General features: G+C 31.1%; 6 protein-coding genes and 1 long non-coding RNA gene across 9 annotated transcripts in view; 3 read left to right on the top strand and 4 right to left on the bottom strand.

Annotated features, from left to right (window-relative positions):
- The window catches only part of LOC145181174 (procollagen galactosyltransferase 1-like), a 381,403-nt gene that overhangs the window by 290,850 nt on the left and 70,917 nt on the right, over positions 1-19,636 (bottom strand). The gene's annotated exons all lie outside the window — the stretch shown is intronic.
- The window catches only part of LOC145181173 (glycogen [starch] synthase, muscle-like), a 361,885-nt gene that overhangs the window by 271,332 nt on the left and 70,917 nt on the right, over positions 1-19,636 (bottom strand). The window lies entirely within an intron of this gene.
- The window catches only part of LOC145181181 (non-structural maintenance of chromosomes element 4 homolog A-like), a 227,620-nt gene that overhangs the window by 137,067 nt on the left and 70,917 nt on the right, over positions 1-19,636 (bottom strand). The gene's annotated exons all lie outside the window — the stretch shown is intronic.
- The window catches only part of LOC145181172 (protein zer-1 homolog), a 207,822-nt gene that overhangs the window by 117,269 nt on the left and 70,917 nt on the right, over positions 1-19,636 (bottom strand). The window lies entirely within an intron of this gene.
- On the top strand, positions 2,434-5,001 carry LOC149883245 (uncharacterized). Its single transcript, XM_090065380.1, has 3 exons — positions 2,434-2,929; positions 3,095-3,348; positions 3,437-5,001. The coding sequence occupies exons 1-3, from the start codon at positions 2,615-2,617 to the stop codon at positions 4,977-4,979; spliced, it is 2,112 nt and encodes a 703-aa protein (XP_089921506.1). The 5' UTR covers positions 2,434-2,614; the 3' UTR covers positions 4,980-5,001.
- LOC149883244 (uncharacterized) lies at positions 5,766-11,657 on the top strand. 2 transcript variants are annotated; one of them, XR_016456635.1, is made up of 4 exons: positions 5,766-5,806; positions 6,668-6,867; positions 7,012-9,115; positions 9,265-11,657. It is a non-coding gene; the product is annotated as an uncharacterized LOC149883244 (long non-coding RNA). The 2 variants fall into 2 exon arrangements; XR_016456634.1 differs by having other exon boundaries at positions 7,012-11,657.
- LOC149883243 (nucleotidyltransferase MB21D2-like) lies at positions 12,248-15,576 on the top strand. The gene is made up of 6 exons (XM_090101034.1): positions 12,248-12,377; positions 12,855-12,940; positions 13,009-13,285; positions 13,378-13,500; positions 13,616-13,889; positions 14,883-15,576. The coding sequence occupies exons 1-6, from the start codon at positions 12,248-12,250 to the stop codon at positions 15,259-15,261; spliced, it is 1,269 nt and encodes a 422-aa protein (XP_089957160.1). The 3' UTR covers positions 15,262-15,576.

The raw sequence follows: 19,636 nt of genomic DNA, 5'->3' as shown, positions 1-19,636 counted from the left end.
TAAATCTCACTGTACCATATTGTACAACAGTTAATGTACAAACAATTATTTCAGTTAGAAATGTGTATTCTTTTTATAAATTCTATATAAGTTACGTTATGAACCATAACACTATTTTAAAATATTCAGGCCGATCTAACTTGTTATTTTACAGACATCTAATTTTTTAAAACAAGCCTTATAAATATCTTGATACATTTTAAAATCGAGTTGACGATTTAAAAAACTCAATATTTTGTCATCGTTTTGAAAATGTAATGTCGTAGGTTTTTTTTATTACAAACTAGATGGGTGTACCTAAAATAAAAAGTTGAATTTTTAGGAATTTTTATTCATACCAAATCCAAATGAGTGTGATAAAGAACTAGTTTCAAAGGCAGTTAGCACTTCCTTTCTTCTTAATCATCGTAAGAGAATACCTAACTTAGCATAATGACTTAAAGATCAACAAGAAGTCTTCAGATGAAGAATGCATTAGTAGACCAAAAAGAGCTCGTGATGTTGCCACTCCTGGGTCATAAACTCAGCTTTCTACATAAACTGCCTCTGCTTATCCTCGAGTTCCAAAATCTCTAACAACACTGAAGCTCCAATTAAACCTCGTTTTGCGATGCCGTGGCGAAAGTATCATATTGAAAATGTTAAGTTAGTGACTGGGACCAACCAAGTGGGTCATCACTGACAACTTATTATTTACCATGTTAGATAGCAAAACATTCCTTTTAATAGCAAATCAAGCAACGAAGGAAAAGTACGAAGCAATATCTTCAAGATAACGTTTTCGAACTCGAATTCCTCAATTATATTAGTTAATCAGTGAAATATATGAAATATATTAAGTACATGAAATATATGAGGTATATGAGATATATGAAGTATATGAAATATATGAAATATATGAAATATATGAAATATATGAAATATATGAAATACATGAAATATATGAAATATATGAAATATGTGAAATATATGAAATATATGAAATATATGAAATATATGAAATATATGAAATATATGAAATACATGAAATATATGAAATACATGAAATACATGAAATACATAAAATACATGAAATACATGAAATACATGAAATACATGAAATACATGAAATACATGAAATACATGAAATACATGAAATATATGAAAGATATGAAACAAATGAAATATATGAAACATATGAAATATATGAAATGTATGAAAAAAGTTTTTTAAAAATAGCAAAATTTTTATTGGAAAGTCTCACGCTCCTATCACACTATCTGCACTAATCACAGTTACATCTCACTGCCCTCTCACTTAAAACCCCGCCCTTACACTTAAAACCCCGCCCTTACGCTTAAAATACCACCCTTACATCATTGACACTTACCACCCTGCCCTCACTATAGATAATGGTCAACCAAGATTATAGTTATAAAAAGAGCTATGTTCAGGGCAAAAAAAATCTAGGTTGTTCGAGCTGCTTATAACCAATCCACGCTCTAAACTTTGTAGAACCTTAGACTAGCGTGACAACAAATCATGTAGAAGCTATATGGTATCGAGCGAAAGCAAAATTCAAATCAATGATGGAACCAACTAACCGTGAAATAATAGCTGACTATTTGTCTGAATTTATGTGGATGCAGAGATTCCCTGAACATCGCTTTTTTTATTTTTGGGATCAGGTTGAGACAGCGTATCCTGTTTGACTTCCTTGAAACCCAGCTCACTTAGTGCATTAAACGTTACTAACGATATAATTCATGCCGAGGACTGCGTATATCAAAAAAACGGCTATTTTCACAGCCACTTAACTTCACTACAAAACATTTTTGCAAAGAGCATAAGGAATTCTATTATTATTATTCGAAGAAAGTTTGTCTTTTCAATTACTTTCTTTAATATTAAAGATTTAATATTACCAGAGAATTGTCTTAAATTCTGTTATAAACTTAAATTTCACAAAAAGGAATCGCGTTTCGCAAGAGTAAAGGAATAACGTTTCGTTTTATAGCTAGTTTTTCTGTCTGATTACACATTTTTTTCAATAAGAAACGAAGTAAATTAGCTAGTACTAGAAAGTTACTTATTTTAAGAGTACTTAATTGCAACTCTAATACTAAATATACTAAAAGTTGTTTAAGTATCGAAAGTGTATAAAATGCACTTTGAACACATGTTATCAAGTAAGATAAAATGTTTTATTGTCAGCTAAAATAGTTTGAATTCCATCACTGCCATATAATCCTAAAGTTTGTCTCTGAACAGAACACAAATTAGGAAATGTTCCTCGATCCAGCCATATTACAAACTATTAAAAGAAAAGCTCCCCTACAGTTTTCTTTAAACCCGTACGTTTACTCGGCCTGTCACAAAAGTAGGCCATGTATAATAGGGTAGAGTGAGATTTATATGTTTTTGAAAAAAATAAATTTCAAGCTTAAGCGATCTGATTCCATTTGTTCTTGCTCAATGGAGAAAAGCAAATGTTAAGTTTCAACAGCCAGTTATTATTGGTGAGAAATCACTTTATTATAGAATTAAAACCCTTTGGGAGAAAGTAGAAAACGTTGCATGGGGAAGAACTAAGGCAAAAGTAAAAGAAGAACTTATATTGAAGTTAGATAAGCTAATGGACCTCATAACATGTCCTCATAAGATTCTTCTGTGTGAACATGATATGTCTGGGTGTTCTTCCCCCCAAAATTGTAAAAGTAAAGCACATATAAATTGCACCTGTATTTTTTCTAAAAAAATTCCAACTATGGAGCTCAGGTGGTTATACAGTCAAAGAAATAAGACAGGTGAAAAGTCTGACATGCAAATGGGACATGCTGATAAAATTGAGACAACGAAACTTAGAAAAAAATATAAGAGAAAAATCAGTGACGAAAAAGCTTATGAGAAAAGAATGAAAAAACTACAAGATGATCAAGCATCCTTTGAGGTAAATATAATTTCATAATAGTAAATATTTTCTTTGTTTATATAGCAAATTATATATACACACACACACACACACACACACACACACACACACACACACACACACACACACACACACACACACACACATAAAACAAAAATAATATTTGTAAAAGTTTGGTTTTAGGTCACAGAAAAACAAGATATAGAATTATATGAAGAATATCAAAAAAGTATTTCTCCTGATATTTCACTCAATGGCAACTATAATCCAGTTAATGTTAACTTTACTTTAAAACAAGACAATGAAATTAAATTGTTGGTTGAAAGGCTTCTAAAGGATAAATTAGGTGTCTATGCTTTCCTTGTAACACGATTTTTAGAAAAGAAGTCAAGAAAAAACACTATGTCAATAAAAAACACAGCAATGGCTAGTATAAGGTAATCATATAGATTATTATTTTGTTGAGCAGCAAAAGTTCGGATAACGAATTAATAAAAATAAATATAAACTAGTTTTATTTTATAGGTTTGGGATTTCACCTGCCGCAACTGCAGCAATTGCTACAAGTTATCTGCAAGATTTAGTTGAAGCAGGATTTCTCACCCCTGAATACTCTTACCTTGCTTGTGATCCTTCTAAGTTGACGAGAGCAAGAAAAAAAATCATGGTAGTAGCAAAGAATAATGACAATTTTAATCTTCCAAAAGCAGATAATATTGGCATTTACTTTGATGAAAGAAAAGATTCAACAAGAGCGATGATAAATGATTCAAATGGACAACTACATCCTATTATTATCAAAGAGCAACACATTACTGTGACTATAGAACCTGGTGGTCGATATCTTGGTCATTTTACTCCAAATGCACATACTCATTCAGATAAGCCAGCTAAAAAGATTGCTGAAGGTGTTTATAATTTGCTGCAACAATATAATCTTACTGAATCATGTTTAGTACTTGGAGCTGATAGTACTTCAATTAACACTGGCTGGAAAGGTGGTGCTATAACACATCTTGAAAAGATGTTAGGTCACAAATGCCACTGGACCATATGCATGCTTCATTCAAATGAGTTATTTTTGCGTCACCTAATAGAAGGAATTGATGGACTAACATCATGTAGTACTGGCTTTGTAGGTCCTGTGGGAAAATGTCTTGCTGATGTTAATAAAATGGAGTACAATCCTCAATTTAAAGCTCTTCCAGAAGGAGAGAGCTTTGTTGACATTCCAGAAACAATACTAAAAAATATGTCAACAGATCAAAAACAAACCTACAAGTTATGTAAAGCAGTTAAGATCGGTGTATTGCCACCTAATCTTAGAGAAATTCAATGTGGCCCCTTAAGTCATGCCAGATGGCTCACTACTGGCATGAGAATAGTCTTTATGTGGACAAGGAAACATGACTTAACTGATCAGAATTTGAAAAATCTTGAGTTACTTGTATTATTTTGTTTACAATTTTACTTTAAACTTTTTTTTGACATTAAAGTTAAAGACAGACTTGAAGATGCTTCCAATCACATTCTGACTCAATTGAGAATTCTTAGAAATCAACCTGTTATAGTAAGAGAAATTGTGACTCCCTACATCCAGTTAGGCGCTTGGTATGCGAACCATGAAAGTTTATTAATCTCTTTATTATCTAGTAATAATGCAGAAGACCGCAACTTTGCAGTTGACCGAATTTTGGAACAAAGGGGTAATAATATCCTTGGAGACATGCGAATCAGACCAAGAAAAATACCTAAACTGAACTTTGAAGCAACTACTCTTCAAGAGCTAGTCAAATGGGAAAATGGTGTAGTACAAGAACCGGTTTTTACTTGTTCGCTCACTAAAGATAAGTTGGTATTGCTAAGATTGACACCTCTAATAACTCCTTCTGCTAAAATTCATACTCAAAGTACCGAGCGTGCTGTAAAACAAGTGACAGTAGCATCCATGTCAGTAGTTGGACCAGATGCAAGAGATGGATATATTAGAGCTAGAGCTCAACATAGAGAGTTGCTACCTGTTTTTAAAACAAAGAAAGAAATTTTAATAAATTTTCAATGTCAATAGATTTGAAAGATATGTTGTTTTATTTATTGTTTTTTTAATAGTGTTATAGTAGTGTTATCAAATTATTATTTGATTAAGATGGGATAGACCTCCTGTTTTTTGGGGAAACCGCATCACTGGCACCACCTTTGTTTCTAATGAAACAAAAAAAACAACTGTTATAAGCAAATTTGTTAATCATTGAAACCTCATTGAAAATTGAAGACCCTCTCCCCTGAAATGTCCAGAATCTGCATTGCTGGTAGGATTCATGCAAGATAATGACTTTGAAACAAGTATCAAAAAAGCTTGCAATTGGTCTAGAAACATTATTTGCATTTAATATTTCATCGCAATGAAAAAGAAGGACATGTAAAGCATAACAAAGGACAAATGTGACAAATAAGATTTTACTAAATTTTGCAATTTCTAAAAGTGAAAATTTGGGTATCAAAACTTTTTCCGATCAAAGATTTTTTTAAGGAAACCCTATTTAAAATTTGATTTTACATAAGAATACACCTTTTCTTAAGCTTTTAGAAGAAAAAAAATTGTTAGTTGTAAATTAAAGTATTTGCTGATTATCTTATGCTATCTAATGATTCAGATTCGAACTCCCTTGAAACAGTTGAAATTATTAATAATTCAATAGTTTCAAAGGAATTTAATTTCTTGTAATAAAAAATGATTACTTATTAAAAAATTTGATATCAAATAGTTTTTAATTCCGAGAAGTAACTCCATTTGCACAGCTAAATAATTAATAATTTAACTATTTCAAGTGAACTTATATCTAAGTTTTTAGATCTTATCGCCATTGCTGACATAATTTTGGATTGATAAATCACGTAAGAAATGTTACTTACACCATTTAAACTTAAATGAATATAATTCGTGCAAGAAAATTTCTTCATTTAAACGAATATTTTTGACGAGTTTTGACGAATGTTCGTTTCAATAAGTAATTTTTTAAATACTCTTAAACGAATATCGGTACGCCCGTATTCCTTGAACGAATACCAATATTCGTTCAAGGAATATGGACGTACCAATATTCTTTGCCTTGTTTGCCCTGCCCAGTTTGTGATAAATTACAAAAACAGAAAAAAGTTAAAGCTGATTTGGAATAAATCCAAATTTATGGCCAAAAACATTATTGTCAATTCTTTTAAAACTAAAACTAAAAGTACATTACCATTAAAAAAAGTTATGACAGGAATTACAGGTGCAAATAACAAAATTTTCTTATGACTAGACCAATGAAAAAAGTTCTTAGCAAGAGTTTAAACAAACGGCAGAAACTTTTTAGAACTTTAACAAAATGAGTAATGTAATCTGAGATCAACGGTCTAGCATAAAACACTGTTTCGTTTGCGCTGAGTCTTTTGCAAAACATTCTTTTACAAGATAATGATTACAAAAACATGTCAGCCCTTAGCTTTTTATTTTAATGGAAATGCTCCAAACGTTAGTTGTTTCCCTTTTTTCATCAACCTTAAGCATGAAACCAGCTCACGTTGGAAATGAAATACGCTATGACTAATGTTGATTTTTTATAAAACGTTCTTAACTAAGACTGATGGTGTTCGTGAGATTAATTCACTAATCTTAAAATACACCACTAAGTAGTGGGTCGTCAAAGTGACTCAGGGCAGTATTTTTATTTTACTTATGTAACCTGCGTTTTGTTTATCGATTTTCTTTTATAGGTTAGGTCGGTTATAATTAAAAAAAAAATCGAGTGAAGATTTATGTTAACTTTTTTGGCATTTTTTCTTTTAAACCAAAGTTTCTCAAGCTTGGTAAAATAAACATTTCGAAGTCGAAGTAGGTATCAAATTATTTTGTTCCGTTGAAATCAGTTGTTTGATTGCATTTGGGAGCTACAATCAAGTTCAACAATGAGCAGGTTAGATAAAGAAAATTTTTTTTTAAAGTCTGTGTTTAACAACTTTTTTAAATTAGTTGAAACGACCGTCCGTTGAATTAAAATATCATATTGAATTCAAATATCAAATTTTACATAATATTAAGCTTATTAAACACAACCTAGGTTTTGCCAGCACAAAGCCACGTCAAACAACAGAAAATTTTAGCATTGGTTAAATAATTTAAAGAGTGGGAACTATCGATAAGTTGTTAGAAGTTTATATTCATATTTAATTTCAATAAATAAAATACGTATTTTTCGTTCGCACGTTTTTCTCGAGAAAGTTTTGCCTGACAGTAAATCGATAATAAACTAGAATATTGCAGTTTGCGGATGACATTTGGAAACTTTATTGAAGCTGGAATTTTATAGTGTAGCTATCAAATGAAAATAAAAAATAAGAAATTATTTTCAGTTTATTTTGTACCTCAATTTAAAAGAATGTTTTTTTTTTTTATTATATCGAGTTTTTTTAACATTAATAAAGGGTGCCTTGAAATTCGTACTACAAATTTTAATTTTTTAACAAATATTGTGAGCACTCGTCTTTTACCTTGTTTATGGTGCCAATCTACTGTTGACTTCGTCAGTGGGTATTTTAATATTATGGTGCTTCGAATCATAAATATTGTTTCCCAGACTTCATCGCTTTTATAAAATGGCCTTGCTCAAGTGTCCTTTCGAGAAATCTCGATGACCTTGCTCAAGTTTCGATGGACTGATAATTCAGTATGGAGCGTGCTTGAGGCAAAATACTAATGACATTAAAATTACTTTTGATTTAATAATTATTAGCGAAGTAAAAACGGTAATAGTGCTGAGGTGGTGACATTGAGGAGAGATGAAACGGGATGAAAAGGATGGCCAAAGGCCGAATCTGAATGAGAAAGAGAAGGGAAGATAGACAATACCGTCAACAGGTGACAGAAAAAATAAATTGAAAAAGTCTCTGGTATATCCTCATCTTTCCTCAGTTCCTGTTCCTATTATTTCAAAGACATCATCGGTTGCGATAAAGCCTCTTGTATCAACACTTGCTGCATCAAACTAGGATCTTATTTTTAAACAAACAGTTTTCCAACCCTCAGAACAGAGATATAATTTAGCAAGTTTCACTTTCAGGGTAAAATTAACAACGAAACCTAATAATAATTTATTTCCAGAGCTACCTCGGCTCGTACTGAAAAACATTTCTCGGATACTCAATAGTAACCAAAGTTATAATGAGAATAAATCTTTTTTTTAAAGTCGGACTAAAATGTGGTCAACAGTCACGTAACCAATAATTTTCACGATACCATGGTACCATGCCCTAAAAGCAGTTGAACGATACCCGGTACCATGCCCTAAAAGCAGTTGAACTTCCTCCGGAACCCAAGTTAGATAACTGATATAAAGTTGTTGAATTAAATAAAAACGTTTTCTATAACCTGTCGCCTTTTACATTATTTAATAAACATTTCCCATAGCTGGGTTGTCGCCACGGCATTTAATTTCAAAGTTTTCTTTGAAAAAATCTTTTAGAATCGGTTTGACCAATTCGAGATATAATTATTTATGAGACGTCATAACCAAAATAAAATCATATATTTTTATTAAACGGACGAGGTAGACACTATAGAAATATGGCTGTTTTGTACGAGCAAATCCTAAGAATTATTTTCGTCTACAGTATTATGCAAATTAATTGCATCAAACATTTTTTTCTTTTTATTTTTTGTTTTATTCTGTGTTTTCCATAATTTAACTATGATTAGAAGGATACATAAGTTTAAAAAAAGTAAACAAACAAAAATGGATACGACAACAAGAATAAGATCTAAAATATTAACTTTACTTCAATATTCTGATAAATCTCAACAGTAGATAGCCACATTATGTTCTGCAAACCAATCTACAGTTTGCCGGGTTAAGAAGCATTAAATTTCAACAGGCAGCTTATCACCATTAAGACAAAGAAAGTGTGGTCGAAAACGAAAGACCTCAGAAAGAGATGACCGATTTCTGATGCTGGAGATATCAAAAACCCAAAAAAGACAAGTGACCAACTAATGAATGATTTATCTACGCATGACATACGTGTCTGCTCGAGTACTGTGCGGAGGAGGTTACTAGAAGGTTTGCAAAAAAAATTTCTAAATAACCATTACTTACAGAGGTCATGAAGAAGAAGCGTCTCTTGTGGGCAAAGGAATACAAAAAGTGGACTAAAGAACAATAAATAAGGGTAAGACAAAATGTGTTTATTAAATTTACAGCTATTTTATTTAATATATTTATATAGTCATAATACTTTTAAAAATTGAAGCTATTAAGTTGAAGATACTTGATAACAGTTAACTTGTTTATTTATTGATTGCAGGTTTTTGTTTTTAGATGAATCACATTTTGAAGTGCAAGGCCAGTGGTCACAGTTTGTTCGTCGTTCTGATGGTGAGCCTATATGACCCGGACACATTAAACAATATGCCAAGCATCCAGAAGAGAAGATGTTGAGGGGTTGGTTCTCTGCTTTTGGACAAGAAAGACTCTACCCAGTTACTGGCATGATGAACTCTGACACTTACATTGAGGTTTTACAAACACATTTAATTCCAGAGAAGTTAAAGTGTTTCCAAATGGAACCGAAATATTACAGCTGGATTTAGCATGATGCCATACATCCAAAAAGGTCAAGAAATTCAAGAAAAAAAACAATATTAAAACACTTAAATGGCCTGGCAACTCCCCAGATATTAATCCAGTTAAGAACCTCTGGGCAATAGTAAAAATAAAGACTGCGAAAGCATGACTGCACAACTAAAACTAAGCTTAACACCACTATCCTTCAGATTTGGATTGAAGACACAAAAATCCAAAACATTTTTAAAAATTTGGTGGATTACATGCCAAATTTGTGGTGAAAGTCTATCAGTACTGGGAGGACACATAAAATATTAGTGCATGGTTTTTATTTTATTAGAGTAAGAAAACACAATATTTCAAAGTTTCCTGGATTTTTATTGTTTTTAATTTTGAGGCAATTAATTTGCATAATACTGTAGTATTTGGCAATTAAGATTTTACGGAAGTATGAAACTTTATCGCCGGATACTAAAAGAAAATAGTTCTAGTATATTATGAAGATAGGAAAGATTCAATAAGTGTCAAAATAAAGGACGCTTTTTGAAATTATCTAAACTCTGAAATAATGTTAAAAAATGAAATGAGTTAAAAAAGCTGAAATGGATTAAAAAAACTAACTTCGATTTCTTATCAGTTATTTATTGTTTAATAAATTTACTGTCTCGAGGATTTTGGATGGGAATTTGGATGGGGATTTAGGATTTTTTTTGAATTTTGGATGGGGATTTAGAATTTTGGATGGGAATTTGGCCTGGGCCTCAACTGATTGAAGTCCCACAAATATGAGTGATTACTGGAAAATTCTTTTTAAGACTATTGTTGATTATTAATTGTTTTTAAGATTAAAGAATAAAATTGCTATTTTTTAAAAAAGAAAGAAAAATTTAATAAACAATATCTTCCCTTCACGCAAAAAACAAAAAAAAGATAAATCAAAATAAACACAAAGACAGTTCTATTAGAGAGGTGGTAACCGTGAAGCTACGCTTCTAACTCCCAATCCACTTTGTAGCATTACCTGGGCTCCAGAGACCCACCAGAGTAAGCTAGCCCCGAGCCTCACTCATCATTTCGACGGACACAGGTTCAACGTTAAGTTTTTTAAAGTTACATCATAACTAATAGATCATGTTTTCCACTACTAAAAGCAGCCATTTTCAACACTTTGATCGCAGGCCGCTTTTGGCCTACTTCAAGCTCATTACCTAGTTTGGTTGAGTAATTCCTCAAATAAAAAAATAAAAAGACAAGAGAACGTAATATTGATTAAATATGATATTAAAATAAAAGAAGATCTCTCTTTAAAATTTGAATAAAAAATTGCCTCTTTTAAAGATTTGAAAGTGACGTTTTCTTTTTCTTAAATAACTTCAAACAGCTAAAGTAACTTTTAAATCCGGTAATGCAACAGAACTAGTCAAAAGTATTAAGAATTAAAGTACAATAAATTGTATGTATTTTTCAAACAAAAAAAGTTTTTTATTTAAGGCAACTTCGGCACATCAACCGGACATGTAATTCAACGTATGATGTTATGCTTACTAGTGGCTTCTTTATTAAAACTTTGTGAAAATCTAAGCTCGTATACTTTAAAATTATTTATCGCAGACCACCTATCTGAAATTAGAAAAAAAATCTGAAAGTTTAATAGAATAAACTGTTTTAAAAAAAAATAAAATAAATTTGAGAATATTAATCTCATTACTGATAATTTTTTTTTTGTAAATGTTAAACAGAGGAGACATAAAACAAAATTTAAAAAATTAAAATAAGAAACAGCTATGGTTACGAAACCTATATCTTAAAAATTTTTTTGGTTATTGTTCATCTTTTCTGACTTTATATTTAATCATTAATTTTTAGTAAACTTTTAAAGCAAAACTGTAAGCATCTGCGTCTCGTTATTATTTTATTCGAGACGAGACGAGACAATGATATCCGGGACACAATTTTTAAATTCCTAAAGAAAATTTATTGTCTCAGTTTATAACTTTATTCCGGGACAGTTTGTTAGTCAATTTTTCCGGGACATTTTTCGTCTTGTTATGCTTGTTCCGGTTCTTTTCGGAAAAACGATTCCGAGACGCAGACCCTTAGGAAACTGGGCTTGGTAGCGTTATCAAGTATTCTATAGTTTCAAAACCATTTAATAGATTTGGTCAGTTACCAAAAGATATGAAAAACAATAAAATTTATTACCCTGAACCTATGGAACAGAAGGTCACAACATGGCCGATATGTGCTACTTTGTTTTTTATACCATTATTATTGGCAGGCGGTCTGTTCTTAATTTTGGCAGGCGGTTGGTTCTTCGTTGATGTTAAAGTACCAATAATTAGTGGAGGTGCAATCTTAGGACTTATGATTCTGGTTATAATTATTTTACTTTGCTGCGTAACATGCTCTTTTAACGGCAGACGAAGTTTTATGAAATGGTTAAACGCTATGTATGTTAACTGTTGCTGCCGAATAGATTTCACGTCGAAACTTAGTTTAGCTGATGCAATTAGACGGTATGAGGAGCAACCCGTTTTATCAAGTAAAGTAAGCTTTTAGTAGACTAATACTAAGTTTGCCTTTTTCTTTTACGTTTGAATAACGAAAGACCATTTTCACAGTAAAGAAACAGTGGGTTTTGTAATTACAAAGTAACCTACAACTTTTATAGGAGATTACTGAGGTTGTTATCAATCATCCTTTCTTGGTGGCAATTATGGAAACATTACATAGTAAGATGCCGAATTTCTTCTTCTCTTACCTTATATCTGGGAGTTTGAGAGAAGGTTTTGGAAAAATTCTTCCATCAACATCAATCTTGGCAAGTGACTATGATATAATGCTCATTCCTGATGGTGTGAGTGTAGGTAAGATCTGTTTTTACGTCTTTAATCTGAACTTTTCATTTTAACTGAAACTTAAAACACATGATGATTCCTGTCATTAAACATATGCAAGTTCAATTATAATTAGGCTGTGTGAAATAGTATTGGGTGAAAATGACCAAAGTCTTTTAGTTTCTGATCTGATATTTGACCTTGCGCTAGTAGAAGTTTCTTTGTGTTCTGTTTCATACACGCTTTATTATCACCTTATGCTTTCCAAGAGTTCTTCATTTCATCTAAATTAAACTTTTATCAATTTTTGAGTGTTATCAACTTTCATGCATAATCTAAATACTTTAATTTCGCTTAAAAGTTGCTTCAAACCTAAGAAGGTTCAACAACCTTACAAACTATGGCAGTTTTGACCTGTTCTTAACATCTTTCAACTACTGATTTTTTTTTTTTTTTTCTGTTGTTGTTCTTTTTTTTATTTTCTGTTGATGTTCTTTTTTTTTTTAGCCGTAGATGGGCCCAATGAATGCAACAGCGTGCAGAACACCTCACCGGTGTTTATTGCTGTTGAAACAGAAAATTCGAAAGGACACGTTTGGTTGAAACTTGAAGACAAATATTTGGAACAGTGGGAAAAGTTTTGTCTTCGTAGACACGCTAAAATGAAGGATGCAGTTTCCTCTCTTCAAAGTTCTTTATTAGCCATTTAAAAGATATAATAACTGAATCGACAGAGATCCGTCATTTTGTTTCTAAGCAATTTAATTCAAACTTTGAGAAAGTATGTATTATTGGAGTTCTCAAAGGCCCGGCCTTAAATACTGAGGTAAAAATTTCAAAACAAGGTCGAATTTTTTCAGGTGATGAATGGCAAAAGCTATTTGATGCAGACTTCACTCTCGCCCTTCATTGCAAATTCTGGCCCGAGGCGGCCAAAGGTGTGTTTAATAAAAAGTTAAATGAAACTAATCTGGCTTGTTATTTTTACATTTTTAGTTCTGGTACTTTTAACAAAAACTTTTCAAAGTAGGATTTTTTGAGCCTGAAAGAAGGAAGAATTGGCCAGACATTAAAGTAGTCAAGACCATTCGAAACATAGGATGTCACGTGACACCAAAAGCTTCATCCACTGCTCTTGTCAAACTGTTTACAGGTAAAAGCGTTAAACACCTGCGTTCTTGTATAAAACTCAACTGCAAATGACTGACCTTATATACCACACATGAGCCAACATGCGGTTTAAAAATGAACATGCTTTTGTTTTTCAGAGCAACCAGAATACACCACATACGGTCAAAGCACTTCGTTAGAGTGGCGATATTCATTTTCTCAGGCGGAAATTATTTTGTCAGACAATATACCATCAAGCGCTCGCTCTGCTTTTTTAGCATTAAAAGCAGTCAACAAGCGCCATTTCCATCGCAAAGGAAAGGAAATACCGAGTTACGCTCTCAAATGCATATTACTCAGTCTGGTGGAGAAAAAACCCAAATCCTTTTGGGAGGGTTCAAATCCGAATGAAGTGGTAGAGGAGTTTTTCAGGTATTTTGATTTTTTGTTTGTATGTTTCATGTTCACTCGTCATGGTCAAGTTGCCACCGTTTTAGTGTTCAACTTAAATAAAATTTTTCAACATGTTTTTTACGTTGCTTTAATCATTGCAACAAAATTAAAAATTGCAACGCTTTAATCGTTGATAGCATATCATAGCTTTTTAACAGCTTGTTAATCCCTTATTCTTTATTTAATCATTTTAATTTGATTGTAATATAATTAAATGTTAGCCTGCAAACGTTTGGGAAAGAGTTTTTTTTTTATTTATAACTTTTATTTTCTTTTTTTCATTTTCATTTTTTTATTTTTATATATTTAAGTTTTTTACAATCTGTTCGATTAATTATAACTGTCACCGAAGACGCAGCACAGTGACTCAAAACAACAACGCAAAAGGAAATAAACTCCTCACTACGTTTTTGTAAATATAGTGCCCTTTTTTTAATAATATTAAGTTACAACGATTATAAATTTAAAAAGTAAAAACAGTTTTTTCATAAAACTTTTATTTTTTATTTTATGGTTAAAAGAAGCTAAAAGTTTTAATATTATTTTCAAAAAAATCTGAAAAATGAGAGATTTTTATTTAGTAAAAAAGGAGACCTTTTAATATAAATTAAAGTCTAAATTTATTTTTAAGTTAATCTTTTAACTTTATATATTTCAAATATATTGAAAAAAAAAATTGCAATCTGATTTTTTTGTTCAAGTTAGAAGAATTTTCTAAAATAATGTAAAACATATAAAAAAATAAAAAATATATGCATACTTTTTTATTTTAAATGTTAGCTAAAAAAATGTTCCACCAAGTTCCAAGGAGAAGTTGTTTTTTTTTTTTCAGTTAACTATCACTTTTACTTTTAGAATATAAATAGATTTTTTTGCAATTAGATTAAGAGAGAAAAATGCTTTACCGAAAAAAAGTATTGCTCTTAAACTTTAGCACGATTGTGTTCCCTGTAACCTTTTTCCTTTTTTCAGAGAAATGCTCCAAGAGCTTCTGCAAAGATTGAGTAAAAAAAACTGTCCGAATTACTGGATACCACAAATTAACCTTTTCCAGGACTTTACAAATCCAGATTATGAATCTAAGGTAGAAATTGTAAAATTGGTTGAGAAAAATCCTGTCGATTTTGTTGCCGACGGATATCTTGAATATGTCCGCTACTGCACGTTAAACTGCTGTTATTGTGGAAAGAAAGGATATATTGAAGAAGCCGAAACTCAACCCTATTTTGTAAATGATGTAGATTTAAAAGAGCCATGCTGTATTTTACGAGTTTGTAAGTGTACCAACAGTACTTCTTCTTGTTTATGTGGTCCATGTGGTTACGATCGCGTCAGTTTAGATGTTTACTAAAAGCAGGTAGCTTCTTCTTTCATCTGAAAGATATTTTGAAGAACTTTTAAAATACATTTTCTTCTCTAGAAAGGTATTTTGGGTTTATAAAAGCTTTCAACTTTTTTACTAAACTATAAATATAATTGACGGTTGTTTTGATTAATTTTTTAAATGTAAAAAGGAAAAAACAATGTTTCATTGTTAGTTTTTGTTTAATATGTTTTATTATTGATTTGTTATATTTGATTGCAGATGTAGACAAATAAATTGAGAACTAGCACTCTGTATGTAACTATTAGAATAGATGAAAATACTAAGTAAAACTTTTTATAAGATTCCATTGTTTTGTTTGGTATAAAATGAGGCCCTTAAATACTTTTAGGAGCATTTTTCATTTGAAACAGTTTTTATGCAGATCAACCAGCTGACACAATTTAATTCATGCGAATGATAGACTTTTATTCAGTCTTACTACCTTTGGTAAAACGGGCCAGTTTTACATGGTAAAAAAATCCACATTTTTTAGTTATTGTAGGTCATTTAATAAACACATGCTTTTAAGATTTTGCGTTGGCAGATAATAACAAAGGTTCTCCAAATCACATGATAGACAGTAGTAACTTCCATAGTCTTTAGGATGTTTATAAAAGGGATCCAAAGCATGACAAAATAAAGAAGCTTTGAAAAATCTGAAAAATTTTTATCATGAAAACATTTATCCACACACATATTGTTTTGCAAAATTCTTGAGAGGAAATCTTTTCTTCGAGTTTCAAATAAGTTTATGCAACAAAAAAACAAGAGTCAAATAATCTTTCTTTTCTAAATCTAATTTAAATCTAAATCTAAATTTCCCTTCTAAATCCTTTTCTAAGTTTATTCCATGCTCTTACTTTTTGATTACATTGAACTAGATAGATAGTGTTTTTAATTTTTTTTTCTAATGATGCTTCCCATCGTAGTCTACTACACAGCTGACCAATCTTTATGCATATTCTAGATTTTTACCTTTTTATCCGATGATAGTTTAAGAATAATGGCAATAATATATTGTTTACATATTTACAATACTTTTGAAGCTTTTTCTTTTGTTAATGATTAAATCTCGATTTTAAGAGGATTTTTTTATATACCTATTACATGCTATTTGCACAAAAAGAAAAGATATAATATCAAGATTACTTGTGGTATCATCAACGGCTGTTGCTGTGGAGTCGTTTGTAAATTCAGAAGGTTAGTGATTTAAGATAGAGAGCACTCACCATAAGTAAAATGCAAGTTTTTGTTGAAATGTCTTTCAATCATTCTCTTTATCTATGATGGATTCCAACCCTTAAAGTTATTTTATTTCAAACTTAAGTTGACTGCCTTGATATTGGTGGTGTAAGTACCTTCGCATCAATTCTGTTTTTTATGATTCTAGCAACTCCATGTTACACCATCATACTTTTCCTTTATTCTTCCTATTAACCATTTTCTTCTGTGCGTATCTGGTGAAGTTATTATTACGATATCACCTTTTTTAAGCTTTGATTGTTCGCGATTGCATGTATACTGTCGTAAAAGCAAGGAAAGTGCTATTGCATCCACTGTTTCCAAAACTGTCCAGCCAACTCATACACTTGACGATACCGTTTCTTGGGATGATAACCTTCAGTACCTTGATAAAAAGTTTCGGTGGAAACCTTTGATAGGCTAGAAAACATTGGTAAATATATAATGGAGATTCCGCTTAGTACAACTCCAAGCAAGTTAGATAATTGTTCTAAAGTTAACAAAATATTTTAAAACCTTTTCTTTTACCTGACCTCCTTTGCATTGTTTGATAAAAATTTTCCTTTGCTGGGTTGTTGTCTGTTATACTAGCTTCATTGAAAAAAAGAAAACTTTGAAATTGAATGGTGTGAAAGACAACATTATTAAGATAGGAAACGTTTAATAAACCTTCAAGGTAAAAGATACTTTTTGAAATTATCAAAACTCTGAAAGAAAAGGTTAAAAAAGCTATATTCAATTTTTTCCCTTTTGTTCCCTGTTTAATACAGTTACTGCAAATATATGTATACAATAAATATATTTGCAACAAATTTGAAACAACTGATTTAAAAAGTTGCTATAAAGTTGTAATTATCTTTGTCTTATGCATTCCATATTTTTTCAAATTTTCAAGGTAATCAGGTAAAAAATGCAATTTTTGTGTAACGGGAACAATTTTTACCGCAAAAATTGTTTTTGAGGCATATACTAAATTCTGTTTAACCAATATTAAATTGCCTTGGACCATCTTGTAAATATAGTCATGTCAAAACCTCCAGCACCAACTTTTCACGTGCGAACAACTAATATTTTGCAAAGGACTTTTTACAAGGATTTATTTGCATCGAATTTTGAAAAAGGGCTAAAGTCCACTAGGAAAACCCTAAGCGCAGAAAGTTGAGAAGTAAGCCAGGCATGCATTTGTATTATCAACAAAATCGAATATTCATTGCAAGAAGCTGATGCAGTGCGGGTTTGATTAGTTCAAAGTGATCTATTATGAGCTACTCAAGCCAAACGAAACTCTCAACCTTGCCAATAACCATTGATGCAACTGAGCTAAGAATTAAAGCTGAAATCCCCCTAATATGCTAAAACACACTATAAGGTAAATTTCAGTACCTTGACGCTCGCAATAGTTCAGTTTTAAAGATGCAACTTCAAACATAATTAAGTCCAAGTTTTATCTGAATTTCTTTACTTTTTCTTCAACTTTTCTTTTTTTTTTTCTCTCTCTTTTTATATATAACGTGCGTGTAATTGATTCGTAGAATTTATAAAACAAGAATTTATTAAACAATTTACAAAACAATGTACCCAAATGATACTAAAACATAAAAACGACAATTATAAGCATTAGTGATCTGTATATCATATAATACAGTTTCTATTTTTAGAAATGATTTTTTCTAAACATATTTGCATGTTAACATTATTCTACGAATCAATTACACGCACGTTATATATTGTAGGTGTTGTCTAAAAGCCTTGAGTTATGGGTTTTTGGAAGTTAAGGGGATCAAAGATTTGAGACTACTTGAGAAACACATTTAAATACATAGCTATTAACAAATAGGAAATAGTATTTTATTAAAGTTTAAAATTAGTTGGTACCGTTACAATTATCTTTTTGGCACCGGTATAAGTTTAGCACCGGTAGGGGAGATCGGGGCTAGTTGACTACGGTTTTATTTTTTGAGCTCTGTGCATTTCTGGGTGAACTTTTATAATGATATCAAACTGCAGTTCAAAAGAATATGAATTTGGCAAGTATTTTCAAATGTCAAACATTATAAAAAAAATTAGTGACCCAAAAAGGGCCTATAAAAAAATTTGTGCTAACTTACCTCTCCCGGGGTAAGTCGTCTATACTCTCAGAGTAAGTTGGCACATCATATAAAAAGGGGCAAAATTGATTAAATTGATTGAATAGACTTTCCTTTTATAAAAATAGCATCAACAACATTTTTTGTAACACTTTTAGAATTTATTGGTCTGGCTAATTTTCTTTTATAATTTCACATATCTGTAGATCTGCAGGGTTATACAACATTGTTGAATTTACGGCCAATTCAAAAAGTTGTAAACTGGCACACGTTGCCACCTTGTCCCACAATCAATGTGCCACATAACCCCAGTAATTAATTAATAACCAGTAATTTTGCTTTCTCGGGGGTTTATAGGCCATTTTGTGAGCTTTTTACTCACAAAATGGCCTATAAATTCCCGAGAAAGCAAAATTACTAGTTAGAAAGAACCAACTTATATATATTCGAGTTTACTTGTAGCTAATGCTACTGCTTTTTAAAATTGAAAAAGCAATATAGCTGCAAAAGTTATAAAATATGTGAAAAAACACAAAAATCACTAAAACTTCTATGCACATGCGCTTATAGCCCTGATACTACACTGAAAAATGAATTAGTTAAGTAGGAAGGTTCCTTTTGAATTTTGGAAATTTCTGGCGGAAAATTACAAACTTACCCCTGAAGCCAACTAGCCCCGGTCTCCAGTACTATTATCAAAGTGGAAGAAATGCCAATATATCATAAATTTTATTTCAAAAAAGGTATAATAAAATATGTAAATATCTCTAAAATTATCATTATGACCACAGGTTGTTATATGTGCTTTATTATTTTCTATTGACAAACTAAACTTATTTTTATATTAAAACTCGGAAAAAACCTGTATCTCTTTCACAACAGTTAAAAGACGTCTGCTAGAATCAAAATGTTTAGCCGAGTTACTTTCAGAAAATTAATACTTTCACTCCTTTAAAAAAACAATAAACAAATAGAATGGCCTCTTAGCAAACCGTGAGTAGACAACAAAGCACTTAGAAAAAGTACTTTTG

The sequence above is a fragment of the Hydra viridissima genome, unplaced genomic scaffold (assembly GCF_058129835.1).
Source record: "Hydra viridissima isolate aposymbiotic clone 2 unplaced genomic scaffold, HvirCarnegie_v1 scaffold_10, whole genome shotgun sequence".
NCBI lineage: Eukaryota > Metazoa > Cnidaria > Hydrozoa > Anthoathecata > Hydridae > Hydra > Hydra viridissima.
Note: the sequence above shows the minus strand (reverse complement) of the source record. Positions and strands in the feature narration are given on the sequence as shown.

Excerpts from the sequence above, each read along its gene's own strand:
- LOC149883245 (XM_090065380.1), top strand. The coding sequence starts at position 2,615 with ATGGACCTCATAACATGTCCTCATAAGATTCTTCTGTGTGAACATGAT. Across the intron at positions 2,930-3,094 it reads ATGATCAAGCATCCTTTGAG|GTCACAGAAAAACAAGATAT; the intron begins GTAAATATAATT and ends GTTTGGTTTTAG. Across the intron at positions 3,349-3,436 it reads ACAGCAATGGCTAGTATAAG|GTTTGGGATTTCACCTGCCG; the intron begins GTAATCATATAG and ends TTTATTTTATAG.
- LOC149883243 (XM_090101034.1), top strand. The coding sequence starts at position 12,248 with ATGCCGAATTTCTTCTTCTCTTACCTTATATCTGGGAGTTTGAGAGAA. Across the intron at positions 13,501-13,615 it reads TCTTGTCAAACTGTTTACAG|AGCAACCAGAATACACCACA; the intron begins GTAAAAGCGTTA and ends TTTGTTTTTCAG. Across the intron at positions 13,890-14,882 it reads GTGGTAGAGGAGTTTTTCAG|AGAAATGCTCCAAGAGCTTC; the intron begins GTATTTTGATTT and ends TCCTTTTTTCAG.